This window comes from Neofelis nebulosa, chromosome X (assembly GCF_028018385.1).
Source record: "Neofelis nebulosa isolate mNeoNeb1 chromosome X, mNeoNeb1.pri, whole genome shotgun sequence".
Classification (NCBI taxonomy): domain Eukaryota; kingdom Metazoa; phylum Chordata; class Mammalia; order Carnivora; family Felidae; genus Neofelis; species Neofelis nebulosa.
The window spans coordinates 70,285,217-70,306,170 of NC_080800.1; the positions used below are offsets into that span (position 1 = coordinate 70,285,217).

The following is a 20,954-nucleotide window of genomic DNA, read 5'->3' on the forward strand; positions in this document are numbered from 1 at the left end:
TTCATTTGACTCACTTTATTGTGATATTTGCATTCTTGCAGTGGTCTGGAACTGAAGCTGCAATACCTCTAAGATATGCCTGTACATGATTTGTAAATGTTTTCTCTCATTCTATTGCTTGTCTTTTTACTTTCTTGATGGTGTTCTTTGTTCTTTTTTTTATTTATTTATTTATTTATTTATTTTTTAATATATGAAATTTACTGTCAAATTGGTTTCCATACAACACCCAGTGCTCATCCCAAAAGGTGCCCTCCTCAATACCCATCACCCACCCTGCCCTCCCTCCCACCCCCCATCAACCCTCAGTTTGTTCTCAGTTTTTAACAGTAAGAGACTCATTTTAGACCAGAGTACACCTCCAGATTGAAAGTGAGGGGAAGGAGAACTATCTATCATGCTACTGGAATCAAAAGAAAGCTGGAGTAGCCATACTTATATCAGACAAACTAGACTTTAAATTAAAGGCTGTAACAAGAGATGAAGAAGGGCATTGTATAATAATTACAGGGTCTATCCATCAGGAAGAGCTAACGATTATAAATGTCTATGCGCCGAATATGGGAGCCCCCAAATATGGAAAACAATTAATCACAAACATAAGCAACCTTATTGATAAGAATGTGGTAATTGCAGGGGACTTTAATACTACACTTATAATCATGGATAGATCATCTAAACACAGGATAAATAAAGAAACAAGGTCCCTGAATGAAACATTGGATCAGATGGACTTGATAGATATATTTAGAACTCTGCATCCCAAAGCAACAGAATATACTTTCTTCTCGAGTGCACATGGAACATTCTCCAAGATAGACCACATACTGGGTTACAAAACAGCCCTTCATAAGTATACAAGAATTGAGATCATACCATGCATACTTTCAGACCACAATGCTATGAAGCTTGAAATCAACCACGGAAAAAGTCTGGAAAACCTCGAAAAGCATGGAGGTTAAAGAACACCCTACTAAAGAATGAATAGGTCAACCATAGAATTAGAGAAAAATTTTAAAAAGTATATGGGAACAAATGAAAATGTAAAGACAACAATCCAAATGCCTTGGGATGCAGCAAAGGCAGTCCTGAGAGGAGAATACATTGCAATCCAGGCCTGTCTCAAGAAACAAGAAAAATCCCAAATATAAATCTAACAGCATGCCTAAAAGAAATAGAGCAGAACAGCAAATAACCCCAAACCCAGCAGAAGAAGAGAAATAATAAAGATCAGAGCAGAAATAAACAATATAGAATCTAAAAAAAACTGTAGAGCAGATCAACGAAACCAAGAGTTGTTTTTTTGGAAAAATACACAAAATTGATAAACCTCTAGCCAGGTTTCTCAAAAAGAAAAGTGAGATGATCCAAATAGATAAAATCATGAATGAAAATGGAATTATTACAACCAATCCCTCAGAAATACAAGCAATTATCAGGGAATACTATGAAAAATTATATGCCAACAAACTGGACAACCTGGAAGAAATGGACAAATTCCTAAACACCCACACACTTCCAGAGCTCAATCAGGAGGAAATAGAAAGCTTGAATAGACCAATAACCAGCAAAGAAACTGAATCAGTTATCAAAAATCTCCCAGTAAATAAGAGCCCAGGACCAGATGGCTTCCCTGGGCAATTCTACCAGACATTTAAAGAAAAGATAATACCTATCCTTCACAAGCTATTCCAAAAAATGGAAAGGGAAGGAAAACTTCCAGACTCATTCTATGAAGCCAGCATTCCTTTGATTCCTAAACCAGACAGAGACCCAGTAAAAAAAGAGAACTACCGGCCAATATCCCTCATCAATATGGATGCCAAAACTCTCAATACAATACTAGCAAATTGAATTCAACAGCATATAAAAAGAATTATTCACCATGGTCAAGTGGGATTCATTCTTGGGATGCAGGGCTGGTTTAACATTTGCAAATCAATTAGTGTGATACATCACATTAATAAAAGAAAAGATAAGAACCATATGATCCTGTCAAACGATGCAGAAGAACCATTTGATAAAATTCAGCATCCTTTCCTAATAAAAACCCTCCAGAAAATCGGGACGGAAGGAACATACTTAAACATCATAAAAGCCATTTATGAAAAGCCCACAGCTAATATCATTCTCAATGGGGAAAAACTGAGAGCTTTCCCCCTGAGATTAGGAACACGAAAGGGATGTCCACTCTCGTCGTGTTGTTTAACATAGTGTTGAAAGTACTAGCATCAGCAATCAGAAAACAAAAGGAAATCAAAGGCATCCAAATTGGCAAAGATGAAGTCAAGCTTTCACTTTTTGCAGATGACATGATACTATACATGGAAAATCCGATAGACTCCACCAAGTCTGCTAGAACTGATACATGAATTCAGCAAAGCCGCAGGATACAAAATCAATGTACAGAAATCAGTTGCATTCTTATACACTAACAATGAAGCAACAGAAAGACAAATAAAGAAACTGATCCCATTCACAATTGCACCAAGAAGCATAAAATACCTAGGAATAAATCTAACCAAAGATGGAAAATATCTGTATGCTGAAAACTATAGAAAACTTATGAAGGAAATTGAAGAAGATATAAAGAAATGGAAAGGCATTCCCTGCTCATGGATTGGAAGAATAAATATTGTTAAAATGTTAATACTTCCCAAAGCTATCTACACATTCAATGCAATCCCAATCAAAATTGCACCATCATTCTTCTCGAAGCTAGAACAAGCAATACTAAAATTTGTATGCAAGCACAAAAGGCCCCGAATAGCAAAAATAATTTTGAAGAAGACCAAAGCAGGAAGAAACAGAATCCCAGACTTTAGCCTCTACTGCAAAGCTGTAATCATCAAGACAGCATGGTATTGGCACAAAACTGACACACAGACCAATGGAATAGAATAGAAACCCCAGAACTAGACCCACAAACGTATGGCCAACTAATCTTTGACAAAGCAGGAAAGAATATCCAATGGAAAAAAGACAGTCTCTTCAACAAATGTTGCTGGGAAAACTGGACAGAAACATGCAGAAGGGTGAAACTAGACCACTTTCTTACACCATTCACAAAAACCAACTCAAAATGGATAAAGGACCTGAATGTGAGACAGGAAGCCACCAAAACTCTAGAGGAGAAAGCAGGAAAAGACCTCTCTGACCTCAGCCGTAGCAATCTCTGCACATCCCCAAAGGCAAGGGAATTAAAAGCAAAAGTGAATTACTGGGACCTTATGAAGATAAAAAGCTTCTTTTCAGCAAATGAAACAACCAACAAAACTAAAAGGCAACCAACAGAATGGGAAAAGATATTTGCAAATGACACATCGGACAAAGGGCTAGTATCCAAAATCTATAAAGAGCTCACCAAACTCCACACCCGAACAACAAATAACCCAGTGAAGAAATGGGCAGAAAACATGAATAGACACTTCTCTACAGAAGACATCCAGATGGCCAACAGGCACATGAAAAGATGCTGAACGTCACTCCTCACCAGGGAAAAACAAATCAAAACCACACTCAGATATCACCTCACGACAGTCAGAGTGGCTTAAATGAACAAATAAGGAGACTATGAATGCTGGAGATGATTTGGAGAAACAAGAACCCTCTTGCACTGTTGGTGGGAATGCAAACTGGGGCAGCCACTGTGCAAAACAATGTGGAGGTTCCTCAAAAAACTAAAAAGAGATCTACCCTATGACCTAGCAATAGGACTGCTAGGAATTTACCCAAGGGATACAAGAGTGATGATGCATAGTGGCACTTGTACCCCAATGTTTATAGCAGCACTTTCAACAATAGCCAAATTATGGAAAGAGCCTAAAAGTCCATCAACTGATGAATGGATAAAGAAATTGTGGTTTATATACACAATGGAATACTACGTGGCAATGTGAAAGAATGAATATGGCCTTTTGTAGCAACGTGGATATAACTGGAGAGTGTCATGCTAAGTGCAATAAGTCATACAGAGAAAGACAGATACCATATGGTTTCACTCTTATGTGGATCCTGAGAAAGTTAACAATAGTCCATGGGGGAGGGAAAGACAAAAAAGAGGTTAGAGAGGGAGAAAGCCAAAGCATAAGAGACTCTTAAAACCTGAGGGTTGATGAAGGGCGGGAGGGAGTGGAGGGTGGTTAATGGGTTGAGGAGGGCAGCTTTTGGGATGAGCACTGGGTGTTGTATGGAAACCTATTTGACAATAAATTTCATATCAAAAAAATAAAATGAATAAAATGAAAATAAATAAAATAAAAAATAAATTATCTATTTCAGCATTACTTTCACAGTTTGCAGTTATTTTTTAAAAGAAATGCAGGAATATCATATGTATAGCTCTAAACATTGGAATTGTTCCTTGGGAAACTGCATTTTGTGACACACAAACTGGCTGACTAGAAAATATATATATTTAATTAATAATACTAGTAGTTTCAATCACTTTGTATGTAGAAATATAACAAATTATAAAAAAAAAACTTCAACGAAATGGGATTTTGGAGTCAGAAGGAATTTTGGAGAATCTAGTTCCTAAATTTTACAGATGAGAAAACTGAGGCAGTTCTTTATTAGATCCAAAACTAGTACTCTGTTTTCCTAGCTTCTGATCAGTTTTTTTTTTCTACTACACCACACAGTACACTTGTGTTATGGCTGAGACCCAAACTCAATCCCTTCCCTGTTTTTCTAATGTTTGAAAGGTCATTGCAATCAAATCCCTGATTTATTTACTCTATAATAATTAGGATATGAGATTTATTTCAAAATATACCCTACAGGTTAGCTAATGTTAAGACAATTAGATTTTATCATTAGCAGATATTAAATATAAGCAATTCCTTTGGAATTAAATTGTTTTCTATTTCATATCGCAGCTTAAAAGCTTCAGGGCCCTAGAAGCCAGATGCAGAAAACCTTTGTAGTTTTGTTTTAAAACTCAAAAATTTTAAAGTAAAAATGTTAAGAATTCATAGTCAGGGTTTGATCAACGTTTTTTCCTAAATTAAATAAGGCCAATTACACTGAAACTATACTGTCTACTATGACAGCCACTAGCTACATGTGGCTATTAAACCTTTTAAAATGTACGTAGTCCAACTTGAGACTATAGCATAATGTATGAACTTGTTGCATTACTATGCTCTACATTTGAAACTAATGTAATATTGTGTGTCAAATATACCAAAATTAAAAAACAATAATGAGAAAAAAGAAAAAAATAAAAAGAAATGTGGTAGTCCAAATTTATATGGCCTCTAAGTATAAAGTACCTAACCAGATCTTGAAGTTTTAATATAAAAAAAGAATGTAAAATATATTACCAATTTTTATATTGATTACATGTAGAACTTATATATTTTAGATATACCAGGTTAAATAAAATATATTATTAAAATTAATTTCACCAGTTTCTTTTTGTTTCTTAATGTGACTACTAGAAACTTTTAAATTACGTACGTGGCTTTCATTATATTTCTCTTGGATAGCTCTGCATCATCAATAAACATCTAGGTGTTACTGATAAACAGTTCATATATTATCAAGGAATATATAATATATTATAAAAACATTATAAAACTGCTTGCATTATCATGAGTCAATGTCTGTGCTAAAGAAGAAAAGATGTGTAAAAATATACCAAATGCAGAAATCAGCTCTAGTTAGCTTTAAGCGTGTATTTTTCCTCAGTAGATTTACACTTTTAGTTTGGTTAATAATGAAACTAGTTTATATTCCTTGAACATATATGAATTGATATGAGAGTAATATGGCCCAGAAGCATGGCAGAAAAAAAAAAATCAGCCTTCATCTTGTTCAATCGCATATACATGTGAGTTGACTTAAAAACAAATACTGACATATAACACCATCAGATACTCTGAAAATACAGACTAGGCTATAACTTAAAGATTTCCACAATTGAATATGAATGCAACAAAAGATATTTATACTTTATACCTTTGCTCCATCTGAAATATTGTCCCAGTTTCCACCACTCAAAGAGAACTTGCCATTGCCTATACGTAGCAGTATCTCTTCAGGAGTATCATTGGGGCCATTAGCAAATGGAGTGTAGCTATTAATAAAACAGATTTGAATAGACATGAGGGCCTAATATACAAATTAAATCTAATTGAAAGCGATGAATATAAGACAACATGCAAATACTTACTATAGCAAATTAAGAGTATTATCTAGTATTTCCCTTTACCTTTCATATCAAGTTTTATATTTCAAACAATGAACTTAATCTTCATGGATTATCTAATAAAATAGGGAGTCTTGCCGACATAAATATTTTTTCCTTTGATCAGTTAATCAAATTAAAATAAAATAAAGATGGCTTTTCGTGTGAAGCTATAGGCTTAAAATTAGACCAAAATAAAACATGCAAAGTTTGTATTCTCAGGCATAAGTTAGCAACACAAATATAGTTACTATGAAGAAATTGTTAATTGTAAATTCAGAATGTATTTAGTGATTGGTTCAAATTTATTCACTAACAAATTAGCAGAATTATCCAGGGAAACAGGTTAACAATATTTTTAATTAATGTCCATAAACAATGCATTAAATCTTTATATCAATGTAACAAAAAAAAACTCTATAGTCAATAAAATTATTATGTTGGTCAATATTCATGGACAGGAAGACAAATACATTGTTTAATGTTAAAGTAGCTTAAAATTAATATAGAATAACAAAGTGATCAGTTTGTATCATTATAACAGGTGAAACTGAAAACGGTATTCAAATTTGGGAATAAAAAGACTTATGGTTAAGAAGTATGAGGAAGATATCTTAATATGCTTATGTCTTAATTCTCTCTTGTAACAATTAGGTAGAGATAACACTAAATATATATACATACACTCACACACAAAATCATTTTCTGTTAGTCATAAAGTAAATATTTGAAAGCAGCAATCTAGAAATGGTATCCCCCATGGTTTGAAACCAGTAGCCCTAATTGCAGTTCATATGCAAACTTTTCATTACTCTTATCTTTAGTACTTGCTGTGGTCTATAACTAAATGTTTTGCATAAGTATGTAATATATCTAAAAGTATGTGGAATATGCTGATAAACAATTACCATCAATCTAATAAATAATGCAAAGTCATCATATTCATAACTTATATTTATTAAGCTCCTGTTATGTCAAGCATATTTAAATTTTACTAAATTCTTTCTTTAAAAAGTCACACCTAAGTACAATATATAATAATTACATTATAATTCTTCAAATTCCATTCTATGCAATATACTGCTAAACCTAGCCTTTTTTCTACAGCCATAAATTTTTATTCCTAAATACAAGTGCTACTAATTATTAAAAGTACAACAGCAATTATATTATTTGTAAATTACCAACATTAATATATTCAATTATTAAATTTGTTTAGTATTTATCTGTTTAAGGGAAGGTAGCTATGTGTTTCTGTAGTTGAGTATTCTGTTACTATTCATATTTTTTATAAAGTATGATCTTACTTAATCTCTATCATCAGAAGAGCCAGAATTCAAGTACTTTCAAAAAATTAACTCAATATCAAGAAACTCAGTGGGCAAGTACCCACTGAAAAAGAAATTATTATGTTCAAGTAAACATTAAAAAAATTAATGCACTGAATGTATAATATCAAAAAAATTACATGTTTTAATTTTAAAAGTTTTAGTTCTAGTTGAAATTCTTTTAATTATATATCTGAAGAGTACCACACTAAACACTTTATTTTTTATCTTTTATAAATAAACAATATATATTATTTTAAAATGTTGATACTATTTTATTTAAGGCTATTTTCATCTGCCCATTTCTTTCCAGATGAAAATATACAGATGAAATTCAAATTATGATGTGTATTATTTTGAATATATGTTTCTTACCCAGCCAGCATGGTGTAAAAAAGGACACCCAGGCTCCAAATATCACAAGCAGCATCATAGCCCTGTTGCATAAGAACCTGAGGAAGAAATATATATTATCTGGTATCACTCAGTATAAACTCAGTTTTCTCATCTGAAAGACCATTGTTGTACTTCCAATAATCTCACAAATGTTAACAATTTAAAAACTTACATCATGTAAATATTTTCAAAACTAGATTCATTTAATGTTAAAGGCAGAGCCTTTGCAATTAGCAAGCGTTGAATAAATGGCTAAAAATAAGGTGATTAAGTAACATGGGTCATAAAAGAAACAACTTTGAATAGATGATCCCTGACTCCAATAAGCTTTCACTCCTACGCTTAGAAAAACCAGACATAGACATCAAAATTTAAAATTAGTGCATACAAAGAGCCTAATATGTACTATATACAGTACTGTCTTTTCATCCTGACACTGACTCTACGAGGTACATATTATTATTTCAATTTTGAATATGAAGTAACTAAGGCAAATGTCACATATTTGCCCAATATAAAAAAAACTAGTAAGTAGTGGAGTAGGTATTCTTACTCTAGAGCTTGTGCTTTTAATGTCTATGATAATTGCCTCCTTACCATGCGAAAGATGGTAAGATGATATATACCTTTACGAAAGCAAAATGAATTTATATCTTACATTCAAGGCCTATGTATTGGAAAGAGTGGAATATTTATGGATCACAAAAACACATTTGATAAAATTCTGAATGGCTTAATTCATTTTTCATGCAATAATTTAGGTAGATGATTTTTGTTCTTGGGGCTAGTGTTAATAATATCAAACAATATATTTATTATATTCATGTGAGGTTTCTATATGAAGTTAGTAGAGTTTTGTTGAAAAATAGATGACATGGATTGTAAGACAAATATTTTTAAAAGTCTATACCAACCAAAGCAATCTACACATTCAGTGCAATCCCTATCACAATACCACCAGCACTTTTCACAGAGCTAAAACAAACAATCCTAAAATTTGTATGGAACCACAAATACCTCAAATAGCTAAAGAAACCTTGAAAAGGAAAAGCAAAGCTGGAGGCATCACAATTCTGGACTTCAAGTCATATTACAAAGCTGTAGTCATGAAGACAGTATGGTACTGGCAAAAAAAAAGAAAAAAAAAAGGCACACAGATCATTAGGACAAAATAGAAAAACCCAGAAATGAACCCACAACTCTATGGTCAATTTATCTTTGTCAAAGGAGGAAAGAATATCCAATGAGAAAAAGGTGTCTTCAACAAATGGTGTTGGGAAAACTGGAAAATAACATGCAAAGGAATGAAACTGGACCACTTTCTTACACTATACACAAAAATAAATGCAGAATGGATTAAAGACCAAAAAAAATGGATTTAAGAACTAATGAGAGACAGGAAACCATTAAAATCCTAGACGAGAACTGAGGCGGTAACCTCTTTGACATTGGCCTTAGCAACTTCTTTCTAGATGTGTCTCCTGAGGCAAGGGAAACAAAAGCAGAAATAAACTATTGGGACCACATCAAAATAAAAATATTCTGTATAGCAAAGGAAAATAGTCAACAAAACTGAAAGGCAACCTTCTGATGGGAGAAGATATTTGGAAATGACATATCTGATAAAGTGTTAGTGTAAAACCGCTATAAAAAACATAAAACTCAACACCCAAAAACAGTTACAAATAATAATCCAGTTAAGATATGGGCAGAAGACATGAATAGACATTTTTCCAAAGAAGACATCCAGATCACTAACAGACACATGAAAAGATGCTCAACATCACTCACCATCAGGGAAATACAAATCAAACTACAATGAGACATTACCTGATACTGGTCATATTGGCTAAAATTAACAACACAGGAAACAGCAGGTTTTGGTGAGGATGCAGAGAAAAGGGAGCCCTCTGACACTGTTGGTGGGAATGCAAACTGGTACAGCAACTGTGGAAAACAGTATGGAGGTTTCTCAAAAAGGTAAAAATAGAACTACCTTATGATCCACCACTACACTATTAGGTATTTGCTCAAAGGATAAAAAATACTAATTCAAAGGGATACATGCACCCCAATGTTTATAGCTGCAATATCTCCAATAGCCAAATTATGGAAACAGCCCACGTGCCCATCAACTGATGAATAGAAAAAAGTTGTGGTATATATACACAATGGTATATTGCTAAGCCATCAAAAATAATGAAATCTTGCCACTTGCAAGGTAGAGAGTATTATGTTAGCCAAAATAAGTCATTCAGAGAAAGACAAATACCATGTGATTTCACTCATATGTGGAATTTAAGAAACAAAACAAAGGATCAAAGGTGAAAAAAAAAAAGACACAGAGAGGCAAACCAAGCAACAGACTCTTAAGTATAGAGAACAAACTGATGATTACCAGAGGGGTGGGTGGGGTGCTGGATAAAATAGATGATGGGGATTAAGCAGTGCACTTGTGAAAAGCAATGGGTGTTGTATGTAAGGGTTGAATCACTAAATTGCACACCTGAAAATAATATTGCACTATATGTTAACTAACCAGAATTTAAATAAAAACTTAAAAATATATAAAAAAAAATAAACTCACTGCTAATGCTTTTAGGCATAAAAACAGAATAAAAATACTATTAATGCCTTAACACTGGGGAGTGCATAACCAGGAGCATGAACATTTCATTTATAAAAGGTTAAAAATATTAATGTTTGGCTTTGACAATTGTCATACATGACTAATGAGTATCTAACTTAAACTTCAAGATATAATTTTTTCTTAGTCGAAATGTACTTACAAGAACAAGCATATGTGCAAACTTGAGAAGGTAAAGAGTTTATCAAAATACCTGTTAATTGGCTTACCTACATAACACAAGTAGGGACCACAAAGGCTAATAAATAATGAGATATAGCTAAACCACTCACATCACACAACTTCCCTCCAATTTACTATATGTTCTTTTAACTCAGGATCATTTTTAGACCTCAATAGACACTAAATATTAGTAGGAAATTATAAGTTGTTTGCTTTTATAAAAAATAAAATGTTTTTTGGGGCGCCTGGGTGGCGCAGTCGGTTAAGCGTCCGACTTCAGCCAGGTCACGATCTCGCGGTCTGTGAGTTCGAGCCCCGCGTCAGGCTCTGGGCTGATGGCTCGGAGCCTGGAGCCTGTTTCTGATTCTGTGTCTCCCTCTCTCTCTGCCCCTCCCCGTTCATGCTCTGTCTCTCTCTGTCCCAAAAATAAATTAAAAAAAATAAAAATAAAAAAATAAAATAAAATGTTTTTGGGGATATATTATTTTTTTGCAACATAGTTATAGTAGAAAAGCATCTCTAAGTAAACCTTAAGAGGTTGGTCAGGTTGATACATATCAAAAAGTGAATGCATATTTTTCTTTACTGTTAAGCCAAAATTGTACTCATTAGCATATCTTTTAGCAAACAAACATTCTATTTACTGTGATGAAATAGTGAATTTATACCCCCATAAATGCTATTATTTATTCAAATATCTGCACGGATACTTGGATCTTTCTGATTCTAGTTTAAAAGAGAATGTATTTCATATACTTTATTGCTAATCTTTGAAAAGGTCTGAAATTTAGAAACTAATCCTACACAAAACCTCTGTATTTCATTCATAAAATTTTATAAATATTAATTTGCTTAGCAGAGGCTTCAGCATTTGATAATAAAACTTTTCAAAGTATTTTGAGGGGAGCCTGGGTGGCTCAGTTGGTTGAGCATCCGACTCTTGAATTCAGCTTAGGTCATGGTCCCAGAGTCGTGGGATCAAGCCCAGCAGGCTCTGTGTTGAACACTGGGTGTGGAGCCTAAGATTCCCTCTCTTCCTCTCTCTTTGCCCCTCCCCCACTAATGTGCTCGCGTGTGTGTGAGTGCACATGCTCTCTCTCTCTCTCAAAAAAAAAGGTATTTTGAAAATACAAATACTACCCAAAGATAGTTCAAGCACTAGTTATGGAGAAACGGTTTTCAGACGACCACTTGAAAACCTTCACTATTACAATGATGAGAATGTCATAATACAATGGCAGTCTGTGAAGATAAAAAGCATCAATGGGCTGTATTCTACTTTGTGGATCTGAACTCATTTAAAAATATTTACCTCCCGACTAACCTAAAAATATTTACCTAATCATTAATCTAAACACAAACATACTCTGTATTTTTCCTTTCAATGTCTGACTTTAAAATGTTCATTTGGGACACACGTAGCCCTAACCTTTTTCCAGTGAGAAGTTTCCATCATACCAGATCCACAATATTAAGTCAATATTAAAAATTCAGCTATTAAAATGGTTATTCTATACCCTTCTGTTGTCTACTGCATAAATGATAGAATATTTATGATAAATATATATCCTATATTTAACATAAAAGCCCAAATCTCAAATATTCTACCTTCTTATCCTTACAAAAGCCTTAAATATTCTAGAAAGGCTATTTTTTCAATGTCTACACTATATTTCTTAAACCTAGGGGCAGTGCAATAACCCCTTTGTGAATCATGTATTTGTTCCAATATTTATTTTTGGAAATACAGTTTCTATATATTGTAATGTGATAAAAATTTGTACATTCATTATTCTATGTACTTAATTGAAATAGAGATTAAATTACATTTCCTGGATATGTACATAATTTTTATATGGCAAACCTCTTATCATAAAAACTTTATAAATCAGATGTTATGTTTCCTCTTCAACATCAACATCTTAAAGGAAGAAAACAAATTTTTAATATGGGAATTTTTCATTATTAATAAGTTATTTTTTACTTTCTATATTTTTATTTTTATTATTAAATATACTATTTCATACCTGAAACCAATATAACACTGTATGCAAATTTTACTTCAATAAAAAATATATATACTTTTTGAAACATAATTTATTGTAAAATTGGTTTCCATACAACACCCAGTGCTCATCCCAACAAGTACCCTCCTCCCTGCCCATCACCGACTTTCCCCTCTCCCCCACCTCCCATCTACCCTTAGTTTGTTCTCAGTCCTTAAGAGTCTCTTATGGTTTGCCTCCCTCCCTCTAAAAAACTTTTTTTTTTCTCTTCCCCTCCTCCATGGTCTTCTGTTACATTTCTCAAGATCCCCATATGAGTGAAAACATATGGTATCTGTCTTTCTCTGCCTAGCTTATTTCACTTAGCATAATACCCTCCAGATCCATCCACTTTGCTACAAATGGCAAGATTTCATTCTTTCTCATTGTCAAGTATTATTCCATTGCATACATAAACCATATCTTCTTTATCCATTCATCAGTTGATGGACATTTAGGCTCTTTCCATAGTTTGGCTATTGTTGAAAGTGCTGCTATAAACATTGGGGTACAAGTGCCCCTATGAATCAGCACTCCTGTAACTTTGGGGTAGATTCCTAGCAGTGCTATTGCTGGGTCATACGGTAGATCTCTTCTTAGTTTTTTGAGGAACCTCTACACTGTTTTCCAGAGAGGCTGCACCAGTTTGCATTCCCACCAGCAGTGCAAGAGGATTTCCGTTTCTCCACATTCTCTCCAACACCTATACTCTCCTGATTTGTTCATTTTAGCCACTCTGACTGGAGTGAGGTGATATCTCAGTGTGGTTTTGATTTGTATTTCCCTGATGAGGAGTGACGTTGAGCATCTTTTCATGTGCCATCTGGATGCCTTCCTTGGAAAAGTGTCTATTCATGCCTTCTCCGCATTTCTTTAATGGATTGTTTGCTTTTCAGGTGTGGAGTTTGGAGAGTTATTTATAGATTTTAGACACTAGCTCTTTGTCTGATATTTCATTTGCAAATATCTTTTCTCATTCTGTTGGTTGCCTTTTAGTTTTGTTGATTGTTTCCCATGCAGTGCAGAAGCTTTTTATCTTCATGAGGTCCCAATAGTTCATTTTTGCTTTAATTTCCTTGCTTTTGGAGATGTGTCTAGCAATAAATTGCTGCGGCTGAGGTCAATGAGATTATTGCCTGCTTTCTCCTCTAGGGTTTTAATGGTTTCCTGTCTCACATTCAGGTTTTTCATCCATTTTGAGTTTACTTTTGTGTATGGTGTAAGAATGTGGTCTAGTTTCATTCTTCTGCATGCTGCTGTCCAGTTCTCCCTGCACAATTTGTTAAAGAGGCTTCTTTCCGTTGGATACTCTTTCCTGCTTTGTCAAAGATCAGTTGGCCATACATTTCTGGGTCAAGTTCTGGGTTTTCTATTCTATTCCATTGGTCTATGTGTTTGCTTTTTTGACAGTACCATACTGTCTTGATGATTATAGCTTTGTAATAGAGGCTAAAGTCTCGGATTGTGATGCTTCCTGCTTTGGTCTTCTTCTTCAATATCACTTTGGCTATTCAGGGTCTTTTGTAGTTCCATACAAATTTTAGGATTGCTTGTTCTAGCTTTGCAAAGATTGCTGGTACAATTTTGATTGGGATTGCATTGAATGTGTAGATAGTTTTGTGTAGTATTGGCATTTTAACAGTATTTAGTCCTCTAATCCATGAACATGGAATGCTTTTCCATTTCTTTGTATCTTCTCCAATTGTTTTCATAAGCTTTCCATAGTTTTCAGCATACATATATTTTACATCTTTGGTTAGGTTTATTCCTAGGTATTTTAAGATTCTTGGTGCAATTGTGAATGGGATCAGTTTCTTTATTTTTCTTTCTGTTGTTTCATTATTGGTGTATAAAAATGCAACCGATTTCTGTACATTAATTTTGTACCCTGCACCTTTGCTGAATTCATGTATCAGTTCTATCAGACTTTTGGTTGAGTCTTTCGGGTTTTCCATGTATTATATCATGTCATCTGCAAAAAGTGAAAGCTTAACTTTATCTTTGCCAATTTTGATGCCTTTGATTTCCTTTTGTTGTCTGATTGCTGATGCTAGGACTTTCAATAATATGTTAGACAACAGCGGTGAGAGTCAACATCCCTATCGTGTTCCTGATCTCAGGGGGAAGCTCTCAGTTTTTCCCCATTGAGGGGGATAGTAGCTGTGGGCTTTTCATAAATGACCTTTATGATGTTTAAGTATGTTCTTTCTATCCAGACTTTCCTGAGGGTTTTCATCAAGAAATGATGTTGTATTTTGTCAAATGTTTTTCTGCATCTATTGACAGGACTAGAAGAAGAACAGCAAAGTCACCCCAATCCAACAGAAGAAGAGAAATAATGAAGATCAGAGCAGAAATAAACAATCCAAAAAAGCAGTAGAACATATCAGTGAAACCAAGAGTTGGTTTTTGGAAAAAAAAATTGATAAACTTCTAGCCATGCTTCTCAAAAAGAAAAGAGAAATGACCCAAGTAGATAAAATCACGAAGGAAAATGGATTTATTATAACCAATCCCTCAGAAACACAAGCAATTATCAGGGAATACTATGAAAATTATATGCCAACAAACTGGAAAACCTGGAAGGCATGGACAAATTCCTTAACACCCACCCACTACCAAAACTCAAATGGGAAGAAATGGAAAATTTGAAGAGACCCATAACTAGTGAAGAGATTGAATGAGATGTCAAAAATCTCCCAACAAATTACAGTCCTGGACCAAATGGCCTCCCTGGGTAATTCTACCAGACATTTAAAGCAGAGTTAATACCTATCCTTCTCAAGCTGTTCCAGAAAATGGAAAGGGAAGGAAAACTTCTGGATTCATTCTATGAACCTAGCATTACTTTGATTCCCAAACCAGATAGAGACCCATCAAAAAAAGACAACCAGAGGCCAATATCCTTGATGAATATGGATGCCAGAATTCTTAGCAAGATAACTAGCAAATTGAATTCAACAGCATATAAAATGTTTTATTCACCATGATCAAGTGGGATTCATTCTTGGGCTGCAGGGCTGGTTCAATATTTGCAAATCAACCAATGTGAAAAACCACATCAATAAAAGAAAAGAAAAAATATTTTTCTAATAGCTACATTAAAATACAGATCTGTTGGGGCGCCTGGGTGGCTCTGTCGGTTAAGCGTCCGACTTCGGCTCAGGTCACGATCTCGCGGTCCGTGAGTTCGAGCCCCGCGTCAGGCCCTGTGCTGACAGCTCAGAGCCTGGAGCCTGTTTCCGATTCTGTGTCTCCCTCTCTCTCTGACCCTCCCCCGTTCATGCTCTGTCTCTCTCTGTCTCAAAAAATTAATAAACGTTAAAAAAAAAGTTTTAAAAAAATACAGATTTGTTGATATTCAAATACAAATGTCTTGCTATATATGATGTGAAATATTATCCTGAAAGTTATAGTATTTGATATAAAAAAACAGAAAACATGCACATGGATAAGAATTCATCCTCAAATTATTTTATTCTTCTTCTCTGACTTGAAACATTAAATTTTTCAAACATCTGACTTGAAACATTCAATTTTTTAACATGAAAATTTTTGTGTATTCTGATTTATGTTGTATATATGATAATTCATATGGGTTACCATTATTCATAGCATATAAGAACAGTTCCTAATTTATAAACAATAATATGTATATGGCCAATTCCATCCCTGATTTATTTTTATCAATCATAATTACATTCCTGTTGAGGTTGCTACTGTCAAAGCTCCTATCCCCAGTATCAGAAGTGACTGTTGGAAGTTGATAAAAATGAAGCCTATACCCCTTTACCTCCCCAGACTCACCTTTCCTGACTCTTCCCTCTAAGATCTACAAGTGAGTATTATGTGCCAAGAAAAATCCCACTGCTTATAAAAATCCCTGTGAAGCTGTTTGCTCCAGGAATTATATCTTAAAGACAATCATGGGTGGTAATGCCCTTATAAGTTATATATAATGTTAAATATAAATTATCTCTTCTTCAGCACAAACTAAAATATCTGCAAATTTATCCTGGTTTTATTACTATGTGAATGCTGGGTCTTGAAAAATTTATTTAAGTACTTTGAGCCTCAATTACTTCATTTAGAATATTTAATGTTGAAAATGGGGTTATCTCTATTCTCTTCCCAGCTCTACAGGGGTATGATTCTGATGTTAGTACATAACACAAGAGAATACAATAGTCTGATTATTATACATTCAGGCTAATTTCATATGTGAGTTACTAGTTTGAATATTTATATTAAGGGTTATCAGAATTTGTGGATTTAAACAGCTTTATAGTTGGGAAAAGATAAGATAACTCAGTTTTTACCTATCAACTATAACACATACATGACATTATATATATTCAACTAAAAGAAAAGAACAAAAGGCTAATACTAAAGTTTTAAAGAATACCTCAGGTGCTACAAAGTTTGCAGTGTAGCATGGAGTTAAAAGAATTCCATTTTCTCCACGAAGCTGTTTTGCAAACCCAAAATCACAGATCCTAATGGAGTCTGCATTGGCCGATTCATCCATATATAAAATATTACTAGGTTTAAGATCACGATGAACAACCTTGAACATAAAAGAAAAAAAATATATTTCTATAGCAAACTATATCTATATATCTATGAAATAACACATTTTGAGTTAACATATTTCCAGGAAAAATAACTTTCTAAATTATAAAAATTTGAAAATGACACTCTCTCCAGTGTTGGTAGCCTTGACAGCCTGAAGTATGTCCCAGTTTCCATTCAAGCCACAAGGTTCATTAAACATTTCCAATCTCAAAATATTAAAATTCAATTCTCAGTTCCATTTCTGGAAATAAGGGACTAAGACCCTACTCAACGCTCTCCTCCCCACAATAAACAACTCTAAAACTTGAACAAAATTAAAAAATCAACTACATGAAGGTACTGGAGAATGGACAGAAGCAGACAGAAATGCGTACACTTTGTTAAGGAGGGAAAATAGGGAGCTAAAAGTAAGGCCCCCATATCTGTGGCTTTTAGCCTAGGATTAAGTGTAGTTCTTATGTCACCCAGTGATGGTGAAAACACATGTGGAAAAGCCCAGTCTTTCTGGCATGGAGGAACATAAAAGAGATGCTAAAAAACAGTGGGAGGAATTCTGTACAAAAAAAGAGCCAAAACTGACTCCTGAGTCAAAAATGTATAGAAGAGGCTCAATGTAATTCATACAAAGACAAAAGATAACAGAGTCCAGAGTTGATGCCCAAAAAGCAAAGAGTTTTCAGTGCAAACACTGCCATTAAAATTATCCACCAAAAAAATAATAATAATCATTGAAGAAAAATATCATTACAAAAAAATCTTCATAATATTCAAATATGCAGTATATAATCTAAAATTATCTAATTAACAAAGAACCAAGTAAATGGAACACAGTTTCAGGAAGAGAGTATCAATCAATTCCAAGTCCAAGATGAACCATATTGGACCTAACAGATGATTTTAAAGTGGCTGTTGTTATATGTGACATGATGAAGCTAACTAATGCCATGGTATTAATCAAATTGCAGTACATAAATGTATCAAATCAATATGTTGTACACCTTAAAGTTACATAATGTTATATGTCAATTATATCTCAATAAAATGAATTATTCAAAATTCACAAAACATTAAAAAATTAAAACACAAAATGGCTATTATAATTACATCAATGAAGTAAAACAAAAACATGCTTTCAATGAATGAAACTCTCAAGAAGAAAAACAGAAACAATGAGAACAAAATGAAATGCTAGAAATGGAAAATTTTCTAAACTTCCTTATGTGATGATTTTCTTACTAATACTATACACTTCATTTATTCTAGTCCTATATTTGATCAGCGTTTCACTACACTAAAAGTTACTTAAAGATAAGGACCAAGTCTTCCTCATGCTTGAATCTGCAATACCTTTTACAATGCCTGGCATGAAGAAATGTTCAATATATGCCTGTCAAGTTATTTAATTGATGTAAGAACCTGAAGTTTTCTAAAATAAAAGGGAAGAGTGATCAGGATGGTAGAGAAGTAGGGGGACCCTGGCCTTTCATTGTCCCTCAAACACAGCTGTAATGAGGTCAGATTACTTGGAGTATCCAAGAAATAGATCTGCAGAGTGGCAGAAGTATCTCCATAGTTGGAGGGAGACAGCTTGGCAAATGCAAGGTGCATGGAGGTGATTTGGGGGACAGAAAAAATCAGAGTCGTAGAGGGGAGGAAACCCTTTCTGGAGAGACAAAGGGGCGAGACAGAGAGAAGGGTTGAGAAAATGTGGCATCGCATTAACACAAGAGGAAAATCTCTCTGGACCATGGATTGGGAAGCAAGAAGTAATGAGTGTCCCAGTTCGGTTTTGCAAACAGCTTTTGGAGCTCAAACTCTGAGGTTTTGGAAGTGTGCGACTTTCTCCAGAGTGGAGTCATGGCTCATGGTCCTGGGGAGGAAGGATCTGGCCCTGGAGTGCATAGCCTGTAGATATTTATGGTGTGCACTGGGAAAGAACAGTCCCCTTCCTGGAGTACTTTTGGAAGAAGGTTTGTTGCCTCCCCAAGGACAAAAGACACTGCAGGTGCCAGCCAAAAGCCTTTTATCAGCAGGGTGGAGAGGCTCTACTCCAGATGACTGAAGCAGATCCACACCTTGCCAGGTCTTTAAGAGTTTGGGTTTTGAATCTCAGCCATGAACCAAGGAGAGGCACGGGACAGTTGTGGCACAGGAAAAACTTACTGCCATCGCTATTCTGTGAAGGCTTGCTGTATAGTGAGGCTTTTAAGATCCCCGCTCTGGAGACAAGAGATTGGTGTGGTGCCATTTTCCCCACCAAAACCAACATGGTGAGATTTCAGAGAGCAACACAGTGACCCCTAGTGGAGGCGCGCCCCAATTTCACCAAACCCTTCACCTCTGTGCCTAGTACCTTGCTTATTTACTGGGGCAAGACTGATTCCTAGCCAGCATAGCTGGCCTCTTTTCCAGACCAGCATAGCTAACACCTTTCAGGCACCAAGAGAGAACTCTTTTTGTTTCTTTTTTCCTCCTTCTTTTTTTCTTTTGTAATCAGGCTCATAATACCTGATTTTTTTTTTTTGTCATTTCATCTTCTATTTTTCCTTGGATCAGACTTTTTTATTCTTTTCTTTTTCCTACTTTTCTCTTTCCTTCTACTTTTTTCTTTCTTTTTCCTTGGAATCAGCTTTATAGTTTTTTTGATTCTCTGTTTGTTGTGTGTGTGTGTGTGTGTTCCCTTTCTTTTTCTTTTTTTTATGGGATCAAGCTACTGACACCTCTTTTCCCCCTCCACAGTTCCTTCAACAAACAAATCAAAGCACACCTGGGTAAAGGCCCAACACTCCACTACTGCAAGGCAGGAGGATCTCTGCAGAGGACTGACTAATGGGAAAAAACAGCCAAAACGAAACAGCAGAGGGCCAACATTGTAAACCAGAAACACTTGCTGAAATGCCAGGATTTTTCATTTAGTAGTACTGTCAGGTGCAGGAAACATAACAAGCTTTTAAAACACACAAAAACAGAAACTTAGCCAAAATGAGAGGATGGAGGAATTCTCCCCAAAAGAAAGGTCAAGAAGAAATCACAGCTAGGACTTGCTCAAAACACCTATAAACAATATATATGAAGAAGAATTTAGAACAACAATCATAAGACTGCTAGCTGAGCTTGAAAAAAGCATAATACACACAAGAGAGACCCTTGCTGTGGATCACAGACTTAAGAACTAGTCAGGATGAATTTTAAAATGCTACAGGTGAGATACAAAAGAAACTAGATACAGTGACAGTGAGGATGAAGGAAGCAGGTGAGACAATAGGTGAAATAGAAGATAAAATTATGGAAAATAATGAAGCTGAAAAAAGTAGGGAAAAGAAATTACTAGATCATGAGGGGAGAATTATGGAACTAAGTGATTCCATGAAATGAAACAATACCCATAACATAAGAGTCTCAGAAGAAGAAGAGCATGAAACAGGGGCAAAAGTTTTATATGAACAAATTATAGCTGAGAACTTCCCAATCTGGGGAAGGAAACAGGCATTCAAGTCCAAGAGTTACAGAGAACTCCCTTCAAGATCAACAAAAGCAGGTCAACATCACAACATATCATAGTTAAACTTGCAAAATACAAGGATAAAGAGAAAATTCTGAAAGCAGCT

General features: G+C 34.6%; 1 protein-coding gene across 3 annotated transcripts in view; it reads right to left on the minus strand.

The window, feature by feature from the left end:
- The window catches only part of RPS6KA6 (ribosomal protein S6 kinase A6), a 241,591-nt gene that overhangs the window by 36,352 nt on the left and 184,285 nt on the right, over positions 1-20,954 (minus strand). For 2 of the 3 annotated variants that reach the window (XM_058712430.1, XM_058712429.1), the window contains 3 exons: positions 17,177-17,338; positions 7,897-7,973; positions 5,965-6,082 (listed from right to left, as the gene is read on the minus strand). In XM_058712430.1, the coding sequence (XP_058568413.1) occupies positions 5,965-6,082; positions 7,897-7,973; positions 17,177-17,338 (357 nt within the window). The remainder of the gene's footprint in view (positions 1-5,964; positions 6,083-7,896; positions 7,974-17,176; positions 17,339-20,954) is intronic. The other variant, XM_058712431.1, reaches the window with a different exon arrangement.